This window comes from Hipposideros armiger, unplaced genomic scaffold (genome assembly GCF_001890085.2).
Source record: "Hipposideros armiger isolate ML-2016 unplaced genomic scaffold, ASM189008v1 scaffold_72, whole genome shotgun sequence".
In the NCBI taxonomy this organism is placed as follows: Eukaryota; Metazoa; Chordata; class Mammalia; order Chiroptera; family Hipposideridae; genus Hipposideros; species Hipposideros armiger.
In genome coordinates, this window is record NW_017731422.1 from 4,368,685 (window position 1) to 4,383,665 (window position 14,981).

Genomic DNA, 14,981 nt, shown 5'->3' on the forward strand with positions numbered 1-14,981 from the left:
TCAAAGTGTCTCCCCAGAGGACACTTATTAATCAAGGAAAAGGTAGTAACTGTACAGTGGAGAAACCAGGAAGACCTCCCTTAACCAAGTTATTAAGGTAAATCAGCAGCAATAAGATTCACCCATGTCATGTAGCTTCTGATATCATGCACTGAGAAGGGTATCTCACCTCTGTGGTTTCTGTCTCCAAACGCATGCCCTCAATCTCACCATGAGAAAACATCAGAAAACCCTAAATTGAGGGACATCCTACAAAATAACTGATCAATCCTCTTTAGAAGTTGCAAGGTCATAACAAAGAAAAATGGAGGAGCTGTCACAGATGGGAGGAGGCTAAAATTAAATGCAATGTGGGAACCTAGACTGGATCCTCAATCAGAAAAAGGACATGAGTGGGAAAACTGGTGAAATTCAAATAAGGTCTATAGATTGGTGAATAGCATTAGATCAGGGTTAATTTCCCAGGTTGTACTATTATTATGATGTAAGATGTTGACATTAGGGCGTTCTGGATGAAAGGTATATGGGAACTCCCTGTATTATGCTCTTAACATTTCAGTAAGCTGTCAAAAGAAAAAAGGAGGCATAAATCCTTGAACGTGAATAAAAATCTCAGGTCCAGTATTGTCCCCAAAAGGTTTGATTGAACTAGCGGTGTAAGTATAAAACACATACAAAATTTAAGGGAAAAAGATAACAGCTGAAGCTGTAACTAAAATTCATTAGACAGCTGCCGAAGACTTAAGGTTTATAGAGTACCTGTCCCCAGAGCAGAGCTCTGTGAGCTTATTTCAGGGGTTCGAATACACAGAGAAACTCAGATCGTTGGCTCAATCTTCCACCTGCTGCAAAAGACACCCCACCCCACCCCACCCCGATATTACTCAGAAGATGCTCCTTTAGCCTCTGCTTGAACGACTCTGATAATGAGGAGCTCACTACTCTCTTCCCTTGGATGACTTATAGATTGTGCTGTTGACAGTAATGAGAAATGGGAACTGGAATTACCCCAAATGAATAGGGCTATGTAATCGTAGCTACCATGATGATAGAGCACTCTTTAGCCACAGAAAGTGATAAGAAGGTGGCTTATCTTAATGCACGGAAATATGTATGTAGTAATCTTAAGTGACAAGAGCAGAACAGAAGCTGCATTTACACACTGATTATGGCTATGTTAAAATCAAAGTGTGCACATTAAGAACTAGAAGATAATCTAGAATGGTGCACATAGTTGTAGCTTTAAGTTGCCTAGGTTTTTAAAAAAGAAGTATATGTATAGAATTCTATAGTAAATGAAATTTAGTATCCAGAGTTTTAAAGCAACAACAACAACAAAATCTTCCATGAAAGGACTTGGGGATTGTCATTGTAAGATTGATTGAGAATGGCTGCATGGAGCACAAGATTGGGAAGGATCCTAAGGCCATGTCTCAGCATTATGGGAAAGAGTGATATGGTTGATTAGTGATGTCTGCCACGAGTGAAGGATTAGCAGTGGCAGTGTGCATGTTATGTAGTTGCCATCTCTTCTTGACATACTCCCAGCAACCAGTGTCACTTTTGTAGACACTCCAAAAGATGAATGAGCTATTTAAGGAGCCGTGTGCAGGAATAGACCTCTTCTTTTAGTTACGAGCAGTAGGATTTGGGGCAAATCACTGGGATATAAGATGGTGTGAAATAAATACCATAAGAGGAGGAAAAGCAAAGTCCTCCACAAGAGGGGCCAGTTTGGGAGTAGGTGGTCACAGTAGAGAAGGCTTTGTGGCATTTGTAGTGGGTCTTGAAGGAGGAGGAGATCTTGCAGATGGAGATGCTTGGGAAGGGTGTTCCAGATAGAGAGCACAGCGTGAATAGAGGCATGGAGGGTGGAATGTAACAGGCCTCCATGGGCGGAAGCCAGAGGCCACTGTGGCTAGAGGGTAGAGCGTTAGTAGGTTCATAGTGAAAGATGAGCATGGAAGTGTTGGAAGGGACCAGACTGATCATGTCCCTAAGGCCAGGGTGTGAGATGGATTTTATTTAGTTAGCCATGGCAGGGGTGAGGGGGTGGGGCTTTGATGAGTTTTGGGTCAGGTGGTGCTTAGAGGGAGACGAAGCCAGAAGGTGATGAGAAAAATGCCTCTTTCCTGGGAGACAATCACTGTGGGAGGATCCCAGGGCCTGGATTTTGACAAGATGCCTTGGAGCATGGCGTGAGAATCCAAGCACCAGGATAATGAGATGTGGGAGGTACAACCAAGGTGTGGAACAATCCCACGGGCTCCATCTACTGTTCAGGATTTCCTGAGCTCCGGGCTAGGCACACGGAGGTGGGAGCTGCAGCCTCGGCCCTCTGGAAGCTTTCAGCCTCTGGAGAGAAGAAATATACCCCAGGAAACAACTGGAGACAAATTCTAGACAGTGTGAGATGCAGTCACAAGGGGAGAGCACCAGCTGGGTGTGTAGTGTTTAGGGGTTGAAGATGAACTTGGGTGGGAACCACTGTGTCAGGCTCCCTGGGACTCCTGTCTTTGATTAGGAGGTGGTCTTAGACGACTTCTAAGGTATCAGACTCTGTATATCCCTGGTTGTAGGAGGCATGGCCTTGAAGGATGGGCAGAATTTGGACATGTAGGAGAAAAGAGATGGACTTTCCAGGTAGATAAGGGCTGGGTGGTGGTGGAGCAGGACAGGGGCAGACTAGGATTTAGGAAGTCAGAGGACGCTGAGGAGACTGAGCTGTCAGATCTGGCTGGATAGGCAGGGGCTGCAAACCTCTAAGGCCTGGCAGCTGAGCAAGGGTGCCCTGGACTGATGCAGTAGGCCAGGGGTGCACAGGAGGGATGGATGTGACTGGGGTTTGAGGCAGGTCAGTCTAGCAGCCATCAGACTCCTAGGATCCTACCAGATAAGGCAAGGTCCCTGAAGATCCTTGCTGGGGAGCCTAGTACGCCTCACAAGCCTTGGGGGGTCCATAGGTTCTGCTATATTCAGAGGACGTGGCAAGGTTCCAAGGATTCTATGACATTCTTTTGCCTGCACTTCCAAATCTGCGGCTCCCTACCCCAGGGACGGCACTCCCTTCCTACCTCGCCTTCCACCCGAGTCCAGCGTGTCCTTGGGGACTGCAGGGAGGAATGGGAGCTTATCTGGCCTCGAGACACAATCAAGCAGGTACCTCTCTCTCTATGCCAGGCCTGGGGAGACCTCTAGTGCCTTCCCTGCCCTCCCCCATCATAGGGTTAGGGGGGGCTCCAGGGCGCTGGCTGGGCAGTGGGTAGTGGTGGCCAGAGTGGAAAATCCCCCACTGGCTGGGTTATATCAGTGTTGGCAGGCCTGGTCTTGGCCTTCCGCCTGGGGCTCTAGGGCCTAACAAATCTGTTTGGAGCCCTGAGTGCGGGGTATGAGGTAGCAGAGAGGGTTCTGGTGTGGGGACTTTTTCCACTCACCCCAAAATGAGGAGCTCCCCGGTGCTAGGTTAACGGGTGCTGGGCCAGCTCCAGGTCACCTCAGGCAATGAGAAGCTTGTAGCTGGAAAGCAGGGAGGCCCTGGAGATAAGGGATGGAGGTACAGGACAGGTCAGGCTTGGGGGCAGGAAAAGGGGACACCTAGAGCTTAGGGGGAAGGTAATGGGGGTCACAGCAATTTCAGAGCTAAAAATGGGCGGAGTCAAAATGGAGTGGGAGACAAGAGACAATGAAGAGCAGAAGCAAGGGCAGACATGCCCCTCTCCGTGTGCCCCTGACCCAGGCCCTCTATTGTTCCAGACTAGCACAAGAGGCATAACCAGGGGCCATTTGGCTTACCTGTGGGTGTGTCCTGAGCACTCGCTGAATTTTGATGCGAATTCCTCCAGATGCCCCCTATGACCTTGAAAGCCTCCAAAGCTGCCCCAAAAGGCTCTCTCTGACCTCAACCACTGCATCCCAGCCCTACCACCTGCATCAGTGCTAACGGTACCGCCGTCAGCACCACCAACACCACCACTCTTACCATCACCATTATCATTACTATCATCCTAGCCGCTGACCCCATCATCCCCCAGACACCCCTAACTACATCCCCCAAGGGTTTGGGGGTGCTGGGAACCAGGACTTGAGTCAGACCTCCAAGCTTATCGCAAATAGATCAGTGGTTCTCAACAACTTTGCCCCCTAAGGAGACATTTGGACATACTTGGAGACATTTTTTGGCTGTCACAACTGAAGGACTACTGTTAGCATCAAGTGGGTAGGAGCCAGAGAATCTGCTAAACATTCTACAATGCACAGGACAGTGCCCACAACGAACAGCTATTTATTCCAAAATATCAATAGTACCGAGGATGAGAAGCCCAATTACAGATCTTACAGCCATCCCTCTGGCTCTACCTTTCTCTGGCTCTCATCCCAAAAGGCCCACATCACACCTTTGGTTCCTGGATAAGAAATAATCTTCGTCACTCCAACTTTGTTCTCTCTTATCGCTCGCACCTCCCAGCTTCCATTGCCTGCATTAAAAAGTCAATAAGATGAAAAGTCTTTCGCAGCCACCCTCACGAGGGTCAACAGAAGGAAACAATTGGAACGTGGAGCTCAGGGTACAGCAGGGGTTGAGGTCATGTTTGGCCAGGGCAGGGAGGTGGGGACTGGGCTGGGTCCCGGGGGGTATAAAGGAAGAAGCAGTGCTCAGGCCTTCACTCCACCACGACTGCTCAACTTGAAGTGGCTTTTCCTCTGCAGCCAGTTGGGAATTGGCATCATGAAGTGGATGGTGGTAGTCTTGCTCTGCCTCCAGCTCCTGGAGGCAAAAGTGGTCAAGTGAGTTTGGGGTCTGGTTGCTGGTGTGGGAGCCTGGACTGGAGACTGGAGTCCAGCAAGGGGTGTCCTGGCAAGGGGATGCCCCCTCTGCCTCTGCTCCAGAATTTCTGCTAGGGTTAGGACAGGACTCAAAGGTGGGAGAAGACTCAGGCTCTGCCCTCAGGAAACTTCCAGAGGGAGAAGCACTGTCACTTCCTCCATCGGAGGAGAAAAGATAGACCTGAAGCAGAGAGAGCAGGGGTGACCTCTGCCTAGGCAGACCCTGCATGGCAGCTGTGGGGCCTCTCATAGAAAGGAATTATTATCTCCGGATAGGGAGACATTCGCTAAAAATTTCCTAAAAATGTATTCAGCAGATGATATAATCACCTAAGCAGAGACATCAGTAATGTAATTTCTATATGCTGAGGTGTCAGGAGAAAGGGAGTGAGTGGCGTGGCTCCCCGGACATCAGGAGAGCTGGGGCTGACCACACTGCTGCTGTCCCACCATTAGAGATTCTGTGGATGGAGAGATGGCTCTTCTTAGAAACGTCTTGTAACATATGAATTCTGTTGAGGTGGCTGGAGAAGCTATCAGTCTTCATAGCTCAACGTGAATGGGTTTAGCAGAGCATTGCTGAAGAGTCCAGGATCCTGAAGGAATGGGGATTAAGACAAGAAAGAAGTGAAATAAGCAGGAATGCTGGTGTCTGGAGTGAGGCGTGGGTGGACCCGCAGACAGACACTCTCTAGGCAATGGCACAGAGCAGGTCTGGGAGGATAACCAAAGGTGACATGGGAAGAAACCCATGATTCGTAAGTCCCAATTTCCAAAGCTAATCTGGGTTCCAGACCACCCAGGCCAATTGTCCCCATGTCCTGAGAAAAGCAGTCATTGGTCCCAAGCCAGACAATTAGCAGCAGAGGCAGAACCAAGACCTTGTCCCCTGAGTCCCCTCTAGTCCAGTGTTGTTCCCCTGCACCCGTGCTCTGTCACACGTAGCCAGTGCCATGTGCCTGAGGGCCACCTTAGGAAGGAATCTCTTTGGGATGAACTTCGCCATCTCTGAAATCTTTTTAAAAATGTATGTATCCTGCAAAGGGTAATGCCTGAAGTCCCTCTCCCCCTCCTGGGAAGGAATTTAATTTATGGGCTATTTGAGAGCAGAGGGCCTGGGCAGGATGAGGGCCCTTAAGATAGGGCGGGGGCATCATGGGTGAATGCAATTGTTTCCTGAGTCTTGGAACAAGTCCTGAGAAGAGTTTTGAAAGAAAGAGGAGAGGGGAAGAAAGAGAAGGGCAAGGGAGAAAGAGACAGAGAGACAGAAAAACAGAATGAAACAGAAACGGAGAAAGAGGGAAAAACACAGACACACACAAGTGACAGACACAGGGGAACACAGTGGCAGGGAGAATTGAGATATATAGTTAGAGATGGAGGGAGGAGAGAGAGAGAAAGAGAGAGAGAGAGAGAGAGAGAGAGAGAGAGAGAGAGAGAGAGAGAGAGAGAGAGAGAGAGAGAGAGAGAGAGAGAGAGAGAGCATCTGGGTCTGTCAGAGGTGCTGTAGGAAAGAGGTGCTTCCCTGACACACAGCTCTTCTGCAGGGTCTCCCTGACAAAATTTAAGTCCCTACGTGAAACCATGAAGGAGAAGGGCCTACTGGAGGATTTCTTGAAGACCCACAAGTACGACCCTGTCCAGAAGTACCGCTTTAGTGACTTCAGCGTGGCCTACGAGCCCATGGCCTACATGGATGTGAGTCCTGACCCTCCCAGGGGTACCCCTCTCCCTGCTGCCAAAGGCTAAAAGGCAAGGCCTGGGCAGTGAGCTGCACCCCTCCTCTCTGCACCCTCCCACCCAGCCCCTACTCCCTTCTCTCAGACCTGTCAGCTTGGCCTTCATTCCTCAGGCAGAGCATGGGACAGGCCCCTTTTGTCTTGGCAGCTCAGTCCACAGAGATCTCTGCAGCAGGCCTGGGCAGGCGTGGGCTGAGGGTCTGTGGGTTCCAGGCAAGTGTGGAGGGAAGGGTCAGGTCTCTGCTTCGGGTGCAGGCTGTAGGACAAGGGCTGGTCCTTCCCCTGCTCTGCTCATGAAGGATGATGGGTCTGATGGTCCCTGGATCTCTCCAGAACTAACAGACTGCTCTGCGCCCCCGCCCACCCTGCCCCCAGGCTGCCTACTTTGGTGAGATCAGCATCGGTACCCCACCACAGAACTTCCTGGTCCTTTTTGACACCGGATCTTCCAACCTGTGGGTGCCCTCCGTGTACTGCCAGACCCAGGCCTGCAGTGAGTGCTGGGCTGGGCAGGGGAGGGCACTGACACCCTCTGGGGAACCACCAACCTTCAGAGGGATTGCTGTGGGGAGCTTTGGTCCTGGAGAGGACCAGGGACTATGCCCAAGCCAGAGAGAAGAAGCTGGCCCTGGAGCTGACTGGCCCCTCTGTCCTGCCTGCTGTCTGATACATAGTCCTCTATCTGCTCCAGCCCACCCTGTGCTCCACTCTTTACTAAGTTCTCACTGAGCATGTCCAAGGCACATGGGAGAAAAACACGGGATGCCCTCCCCCTCCTGCAGTCATATTTGGAGACAGACGATGCTCCTTTCTTAAGGCTGCCCTGGTCCCTGCCCAAGCCTTGGGGTTTGGGTCCTGACCCCTCTAGTCCAGAGGGTCCCTCGCTGGCCCTGCCCTACATGGTCCTGGTATGACCAGCTTCTTGAGGGTGGGGGAAGGGTCGGGAAAAGCAGGGACACCCTGGAGAGTCATTCACTGCTTCATCTGATAAGTAATTTCTCACACTTGCTGTGCGACAGGCGACCTGCTGGGGGCCATGGAGTCTGTGTAACCTGCCCATAGGGAGGTCACAGTCCGAGGGCTCCCCAGGGTCTGTAAGCCAGCAGGGGTTTTGGGGCAAAGGGTGGCATGTTCCATGAGACTTCCAATGCTGGGAACCATGGCTGGCCACCTCCTGATGGGTGGCGGAGGGTGCTAAGGCCCCAGGATGTGAGCACAGGCCAGGAGACAGCTGGGAAGCCCCACAGGCCTGAGGGTCAGGGCAGGGCCAGCCTGACTTCCCGAATCCTTCCACGCCCTGCAGCCGGCCACAGCCGCTTCAACCCCAGCCAGTCCTCCACGTACTCCACCAACGGGCAGACCTTCTCCCTGCAGTATGGCAGCGGCAGCCTCACCGGCTTCTTTGGCTATGACACTCTGACAGTGAGTGATGCTGCTTTGGCTGCTGCTCCCCACCCCAGGACGTGAGAACGGTAGATGGGGCGGTGAGCTGGGTTCTAAGTTCACAGGACTCAGAGTCTAACGAGGAGACTTAGCCGGAGACCCTGAAATAGACGAAAAACACCTTGTGCTCTGCTGTCCAGGACAGGAGTCAGTACAATAAGGATTCATTCATTTGCTCATCAAACGCTCAGCGAGGGCTATCATGTGCCAGGCACTGAAGACACCATGATGAATGGGGTGACCTTGTCCTCGGAGGGGTGGGGGGTGGTGCCGCAGCAGTCAGGGAAGGCCACTCAGAAGAGAAAGTGACTCTTGCAAGACGTGTCCAGAAGGACAGGAGCAGAGGTGAAGGAGAGATGAAGAATGAGCCTTGAGGGGTGTCTAGGAGAGGTAGGTGGAGTTATGTGTGTCACCTCCCATCCTCTGTGTCCCCTCCAGGTCCAGAGCATCCAGGTCCCCAATCAGGAGTTCGGCCTGAGTGAGAACGAGCCGGGCACCAATTTCGTCTATGCGCAGTTTGATGGCATCATGGGCATGGCCTACCCTTCCCTGGCAATGGGCGGGGCCACCACAGCCCTGCAGGGCATGCTGCAGGAGGGCGCCCTTAGCAGCCCGGTCTTCAGCTTCTACCTCAGCAAGTGAGGACCCGCCAGGGGGTCCCCGACTCCCGGCGCACCAGCCCCTGTGGCCTTGAACAACGGAGGCTCCATGCTATGGGGTTTGGAGGCCTCCCAGCAGGCCTTTGGCCCCAGCCACTCCTGTCCCAGGGCTTTCTCCCTCCTGGGCTCTGACTCCTCCTCCATGCCTCACCTCTCCTCCATCCCTGCCTCTGTCTCCAGCCCACTTGGATTTTTTTTTTGGCATTTCTTGGCCGGGACAGCATCCCTTCCTCTTCTGGCCGAGCTTTGCTTTAAACGTTGCTGCTGGTTCTCAGTACCTCTTGGGTTTCCCTTCTGCCGAGAGCCCCAGTTGGCCGATTTCTTTCTGACCAAATGTTTACTATCTGGACACCTCTTCTGTATAGCCATCTATTGTGCCACCTCCTTTGATCTAGTGTTCTAGCCAGGCCCTGGAATCTTCTGGTCAAGGTCCACCATTAACTCCTAACAAGCTGTTGTCCTCACCACAAACACAAGCAAACACAGTTATTTATGTGGATGGGCCTGGAAGCCAGGCGGTGGGAGGGGGTGTGTGGCCTGGAATGGACTTTCCTTCTTTCCTCTCAGAACTAGCCAACCGTGCTGTAGAGATAGTCAGCATCTACTATCGGGCTCAGTCACTTGAATCTGACTTTGAACATTACCCTGTTAGTAATGTTGTTGATTTACTCACTACTACTATTTACAGTGACTCTGAGTTTCGCCTTGAGGAGCTCCCGGGAGTTCCACACTCAAGTTTGGCTACCAGGGGAGGTGTCTCAAGCAAACACAAAATGTCCTTCCCTCCTCTCCACTCAGGCGCTCCTTAAATAAGCCGGGCCTGGGTCAGGCTCCACCAGCATCATGAAGTGGAAGGGAGAGGAAAAGGGAGTGTGGGGCACAACCAGGGGCCTCCCCAGAGGCAGGGGAAGCATCCTCTGGGAGCCTGAGGCACTGGGAATTCTGAGGGGCCCAGCCTGGGAGACCCAGTCTGAGGTGGAAACACCTCCTTGTCCGCAGGGAGCTCCAGTCTAGAGCCAAGGCAGGGCCTCTGTTTTGCTCTGAGGGTGACTGCTCAATAGAGAAGTGCTCTTCCACAGCCACCCCCTGACTCACCTTTCTCTTTGCCTCCTGCAGCCAACAAGGCTCCCAGAATGGAGGAGCAGTCATCTTTGGGGGTGTGGACAACAGCTTGTACCAGGGGCAGATCTACTGGGCCCCAGTCACCGAGGAGCTCTACTGGCAGATTGGCATTGAGGAGTAAGTCTGTGGTAGGGCCCTGGGGAGGTGGGCTCTTCCTTGGAGCAGGCTTTGAGGCACTTCATGTCACACACACACCACAGACACACATCCAGGTGTGTGTGTGTGTGGGGGGGCGGGGAACAGAGGACCCCCACCCCCACTTCAGTCCTGCCCTCACAAAGCCACAGCTGTGGTTTCAAGGCCCAGCTCAGCCAAGGGAAGAGAGATGAGATGGGGACAACATAGAAAAGGGCGGGACTTGGAATCCCAAACATTTCAGACCCTTCAGTCCAAATCTATGGGTTTACAGATTAGAAACTGGGGTGTGTGGTGGTGGTGGTGGCAGGGGCGACTAATTTGCTCAAAGTACTTATAACAAATCAGTAGCCCTGGCTTTCAATGTTTCTAGAATCTTCCTTGGAACTTTTAAGAAGAGATTCCATGGCCATTTAGGTGAACTTAGACTCTGGTGTGAGGCCGGGGGATGACTAGATTGACCTCTGCAGAGTCCTTACCTTTCTGAGGTGTACCTTGCTTCTGTGCCATAGCTATTAGTCCCTCAGGGGGGGTTCCCCTGAGCTGGAGGTGCTAAATGGTTCATCTCACCATTCAGGTTCCTTATTGGCGGCCAGGCCTCGGGCTGGTGCTCCCAGGGCTGCCAGGCCATTGTCGACACTGGCACATCTCTGCTCACTGTGCCCCAGCAGTATATGAGTGCCCTTCTGCAGGCCACAGGGGCCCAGCAAGACCAGTATGGACAGGTGGGTCTGTCCCCTTCCCTAGGAGAGGCCAGCCGGGAGGCATCTATGGTTTCTCCAGGAATAGCCTGATTCTCGGCCTTCATACTTCTAGCTGCCCAAGGCACTGGAGGTGGGCAACCCGGGGATGACTGGGGTGAGGGCCTGGAGGCTGATTCAGGGGGGCAGATGCTTGTGCTGAGGGGCTGTGGGGAAGTTTCTACTAGGTAGAATTTCCTCTGAGCCTCAGCACCTCAGAGGTAACAGGTTAAACACTTGTTGGGCTTTGAAATAAGAGTGAAATAGCAGGGATGTGGGGCCAAGCCAGTGAGTGACAAGGGGTAACCCTTTAATCTACTGTTTCCTCATCTCTGTAGGGTCAGGCCCCTTTTCCCGACCTCCAGAGCCCAACAAAGGGTTTGCCTAATTAATGCATTCCCACTACCTTTGCACGATCAATGGGCTACTCTTTCTACAGACTTGTGTGTTTTCAAAGGACCTTTGCAGAGATGGGGCATAGATTCAATCTCTCATGGGGGAAATTCAGGCAAGAGTAATGTTTTTGGGGTGGGGGAGAAGCTCAGGTCTCCCCAAATCCCACTCATTGTACGTGAGTCCATATGCATAATGCCAGCAGTATGTACACAGAACTTTCCCTTAGTGTTGCCACCTCAAGTCCAAGAGCAGGCTTGGGGCTCAGGCCTGGGACCAGAGGGACTGAGGTGACAGGGCTGGCAGGTACTCTCAGGTGGGAGATGAGGCAACTTGAGCCTTGTTCCTCTCTCTGCAGTTTTTTGTGAACTGTAACAACATCCAGAATCTGCCCACCTTCACCTTCATCATCAATGGTGTGCAGTTCCCTCTGCCACCTTCCTCCTACGTCCTCAACGTAAGTCCTGGTCTCTGCAGGCTGGGCTGGGGGGGACATGATCAGGGGTGGGAGGAAGGCTTGGGGAGCCAGAAAGGCCTGGTCTCTTTACCTTGTGATATGTTCCGACTCTTAAAGTGTTGATTTATTTTCTCCGCTCATTGATTCTAAACTCCCTTCTCTGGAAAGAGGCTGTGAAATACAAGAGTGTCACCTATTATCAATTATTAGTATGAATCAGCGGGGAGAGGCACCGGGCTCTCTGCGCACTTACAGGGTCAGACACTAAGCGAAGCACTTTGCCTACACACTCACCCGCTTAATTGTCACAACCTTCAGTGAGGGAGATGCTCATTTCTATTTTACAATTGAACATTTGGAGGTTCAAAGAGGTTAGGTAACCCACCTAAGCCTACACAGCTAGTCAGGGTGAAGCTAAGGTTTGAATCCAAGTTGGTCTAGCTCAAAGGCTTCACCACCAGGCTGACCTGCTCTAAATCGCGGACAGGAGGGAGGCTGGGGGGAACCCAGGGAGAGGAGACGCTGCAGAGGAGACACTACAGCCTGCATTCCCCCATTCCAAAAAACCCCCAGCAGCCTCTGCTCTGGTGGCTCAGTTGGCCTGTGAGTTCTTAAGGGCAGAGGTCCTGGCTCACTCATTTCTGCATTTGTGCCCCGAGTCTGGGGCTCAGGGCAGAGCAGTGCCCTGTCGGTGTGTGAGCGAATAAATGAGCACTGCGTTTCTGTGTTTTACAGAACAACGGCTACTGCACCGTGGGGGTGGAGCCCACCTACCTGCCCTCCCAGAATGGCCAGCCCCTGTGGATCCTCGGGGACGTCTTCCTTAGGTCCTACTATTCCGTCTACGACATGGGCAACAACAGGGTGGGCTTTGCCACGGCCGCCTAGACTCCGCCTGGACGCCTGGGCTTCCTCTTCCTCTTGGTCCTCTGCCTTGCAGGGGTGTCTCTCTGTGCTTCTCTGAATTCAGCCTTCCTTTTCTGGACTCTGGACTTTCTCTCTTAATAAATAGCTCTTCTCCATGTTGGTCAACCTGTTGTTTTTAGAGGGCAGCTGTGGCCTGTAAGGCTGCTCCTGGTCTCGGGGAGTGGGGAGACGGAGTCAAAGGCAAATTTGCCTCTGCTGAACCATGCTCTCCTTGAGTTGCTAGGAGGTTTCTGGACGGGCCACTGAGACTCTAAGAGACATGGGGCATAAGGTAGGGCTTGGGGATGGGCCTTATACCCCTCGGAGCTTGGAGTCTGTTCACAGCTTCTCTCTGGGAAGACAGTGGTAGTGGCATTGAGGCAGGGCATTCCTTTGTGAAGGGCAAAGGGACCCCACCCCGAAAACCTGAAATGCTCTGCTGACCTGACTTACCAAACTACCACCAGAATTACCCGACGTGTGTCCACTAGCAGTGTGGCTAGGGGTCCAATGCATCCCAAACCTAGGCCTTCATCTCCTTGATCTGGGGTCAAGTTTGTACTGGGAGTTTCCTGAGAAATGCTTGGTGCCTAGGATGCTTATGTGTACTTGTAGCAGTCATGGGTCCTTGAGGGAGGAGGCTGAGGTCACAAGAACCTATTTCTAAAAGGGCTTCCAAAGGTCTGGGCTGAGTTAAGCTGATCATATTTTCATCCAGACACCTAAAGTCCCAGGGCCTGTATTTGAAGATGGGCTGGCCCTCAACCATGGACAAGAGGGAGAGCTTCTTGAATCACATGGAAATCAAGCCTACTTGCTATAAGCAACTGAGCAAGAGGTTTTTGTCCCTCTAGATAGATCCCTGTTCTCCTTAGGAGCCACCTAGCAAAAGACCCAGAAACCTGGGCAAATATGATATGGGAAGAGGAGGAGGAGAAGAAAGCAGATAATTATAGCTCAGCACCCTGTAACTTTCAACAGGAGAAGGTGACGTGAAAGATCAGAAATTTTCTGATTTTTGATGGTGGTGGGGGGTACCACAAGCTCAGATGGATGAAGGCCTAGGTGGGGAGGGGGTGAAAACATAATGGGAGGGGAGGTGGACTCCAGGCTAGAGTCACATCTCTTTCATACTGTCTTTCACCAGGCTGACCCCACCTTGTCCCTTATGCTCACAGGCAGGGGTAAAAGTGCAAGATCCAGGTTCATTACCCCATTGCAAACCAGGAGGGAAACTGAGGTTGCCACGAGGAGTTTCTATGGCAACAGCACACAGCCTGGGACCCTGTATCTTTCCTAGATTCTGGGAAACATCTGCAGGCCTCTCCCTAGGGTCAGACAGGCCACAGGGTGTGTCATAGTGAACTCCGGTTCAGGACATCATTGACTGAGAAGAGAAAGAAAACTTGCACAAGGGGCAGAAATAAAGTGAAACCAAGCCAAGTTAAACACCAAGTCCCTGTACACAGGCTTGGGCCCGCAGAGCAGGACTACAAATCCCGGAGTGCCTGGCGGAGCCGTAGCGAAGACTACGTTTCCCAGCGGGCGCCCGGCCGACCGACGCGGGGCGGGGCGGGACGGGGCGGGGCGGGGCGGCGGGTGCTGCCCTCTGCCGGGCGAGGCGGGAAGTGGGTGCGGAGTGACAGCGGGAGCCGGGAAGCCGGGCGCGGGGCTGGGTGACAGCGGAGGCGGCGGCCGCCGGCTGGACGTAGGGAGCGGCGGCGGCGCCGACGGCAGCGGGAAAGGAGGACGGGGCGGGCCTCTCTCGTGGCGCCGAGCCGGAGGAGCTCGGGAGGGGGCGGCAGGCGCAGCTCGCCGGCCGGACACCTGAACTTGAGACAAGTTGCCGGAGCCCCGGGGCGCGGGCGGCGGACGGATTGACCTTCAGAGCTAGGTGAGCGGAGCCGGGAGGCACGGAGTACGCGGAAGGCCGGGGATCCCTGTCCCAGGCTCCCCTGCCCCTACCCTGTGGGTCTGGGAGACAGGTGGGTGGGTGGGGGTGCGGGCTGGAGAGGGGAGCCGGACGCCGTGCTGCCACCCGCCCCGCTGTCTGTCTAGCCGGGGACGCCCGGCGCATGGCGCGAGCGGCGCTGCCTGCCAAACCAGGGAGCCCCTGCGGCCCCTCCCTTCAGGCCCGGGCCGGGGGCGGCTTCTCTGCGACCTTATGTAACCAGGCGGGAGGGGCCGGGGCGGGCATGGGCCTTCCCGGCTCGGGAGCTGGGAGTCGAAGGGGCGGGAGGCGTGGGAGTGAACTTGCAGGAAGTTTGAGGGACCCGTGGGCCCTGCGCCCACTTCTTCTCCCGCCGACGCGGCTGGGGGGGCGCTGGAGGTAGGGGAGGTGTGCGGGGGCCGAGTCCGACAGGGCCTGGCCCTGCCGGGATGGTCTGGGAGGGCCGGAGCGGTGCCACGCCCCGGGGGCTGGGCTGATGGGGGGCGGGTGGAAGTCCCATCCCTCCCTCTCTTCACGTCCCTTCCCCTCGGTCTCTTGAGGAAGCCGCCCCTGCTCGCGTCCCCTGTTATCCCTGAGCGCAGTCATTTTCTCCCCTTTGCACTATTCCACGAC

The 14,981-nt window shown here is 53.6% G+C and overlaps 2 protein-coding genes and 1 long non-coding RNA gene across 6 annotated transcripts in view; 2 read left to right on the plus strand and 1 right to left on the minus strand.

Annotated features, from left to right (window-relative positions):
- Positions 1-1,309: 1,309 nt before the first annotated feature.
- LOC109382921 (uncharacterized) overlaps positions 1,310-14,981 on the minus strand; it is a 14,210-nt gene continuing 538 nt past the window's right edge. Inside the window, exons 1-6 of one of the 4 annotated variants that reach the window (XR_002124009.1) lie at positions 12,287-12,373; positions 11,604-11,683; positions 5,155-5,420; positions 3,793-4,765; positions 3,435-3,534; positions 1,310-2,355 (exon numbers count right to left, since the gene is read on the minus strand). This is a non-coding gene — a long non-coding RNA (uncharacterized LOC109382921). Of the gene's footprint in view, positions 2,356-3,434; positions 4,766-5,154; positions 5,421-11,603; positions 11,684-12,286; positions 12,374-14,981 lie in introns of those variants that run through there. The other 3 variants (XR_002124006.1, XR_002124008.1, XR_002124007.1) reach the window with 3 other exon arrangements.
- On the plus strand, positions 4,579-12,531 carry PGC (progastricsin). The gene is made up of 9 exons (XM_019642783.1): positions 4,579-4,785; positions 6,372-6,522; positions 6,939-7,056; positions 7,867-7,985; positions 8,445-8,644; positions 9,782-9,904; positions 10,500-10,647; positions 11,414-11,512; positions 12,248-12,531. Exons 1-9 carry the CDS (start codon positions 4,586-4,588, stop codon positions 12,398-12,400), a joined length of 1,311 nt encoding a protein of 436 aa, XP_019498328.1. The 5' UTR covers positions 4,579-4,585; the 3' UTR covers positions 12,401-12,531.
- Positions 14,047-14,981, plus strand: part of TFEB (transcription factor EB) — a 46,261-nt gene continuing 45,326 nt past the window's right edge. Inside the window, exon 1 of the mRNA XM_019642777.1 lies at positions 14,047-14,312. The gene's annotated coding sequence lies outside the window, so the exon portion shown is untranslated. The remainder of the gene's footprint in view (positions 14,313-14,981) is intronic.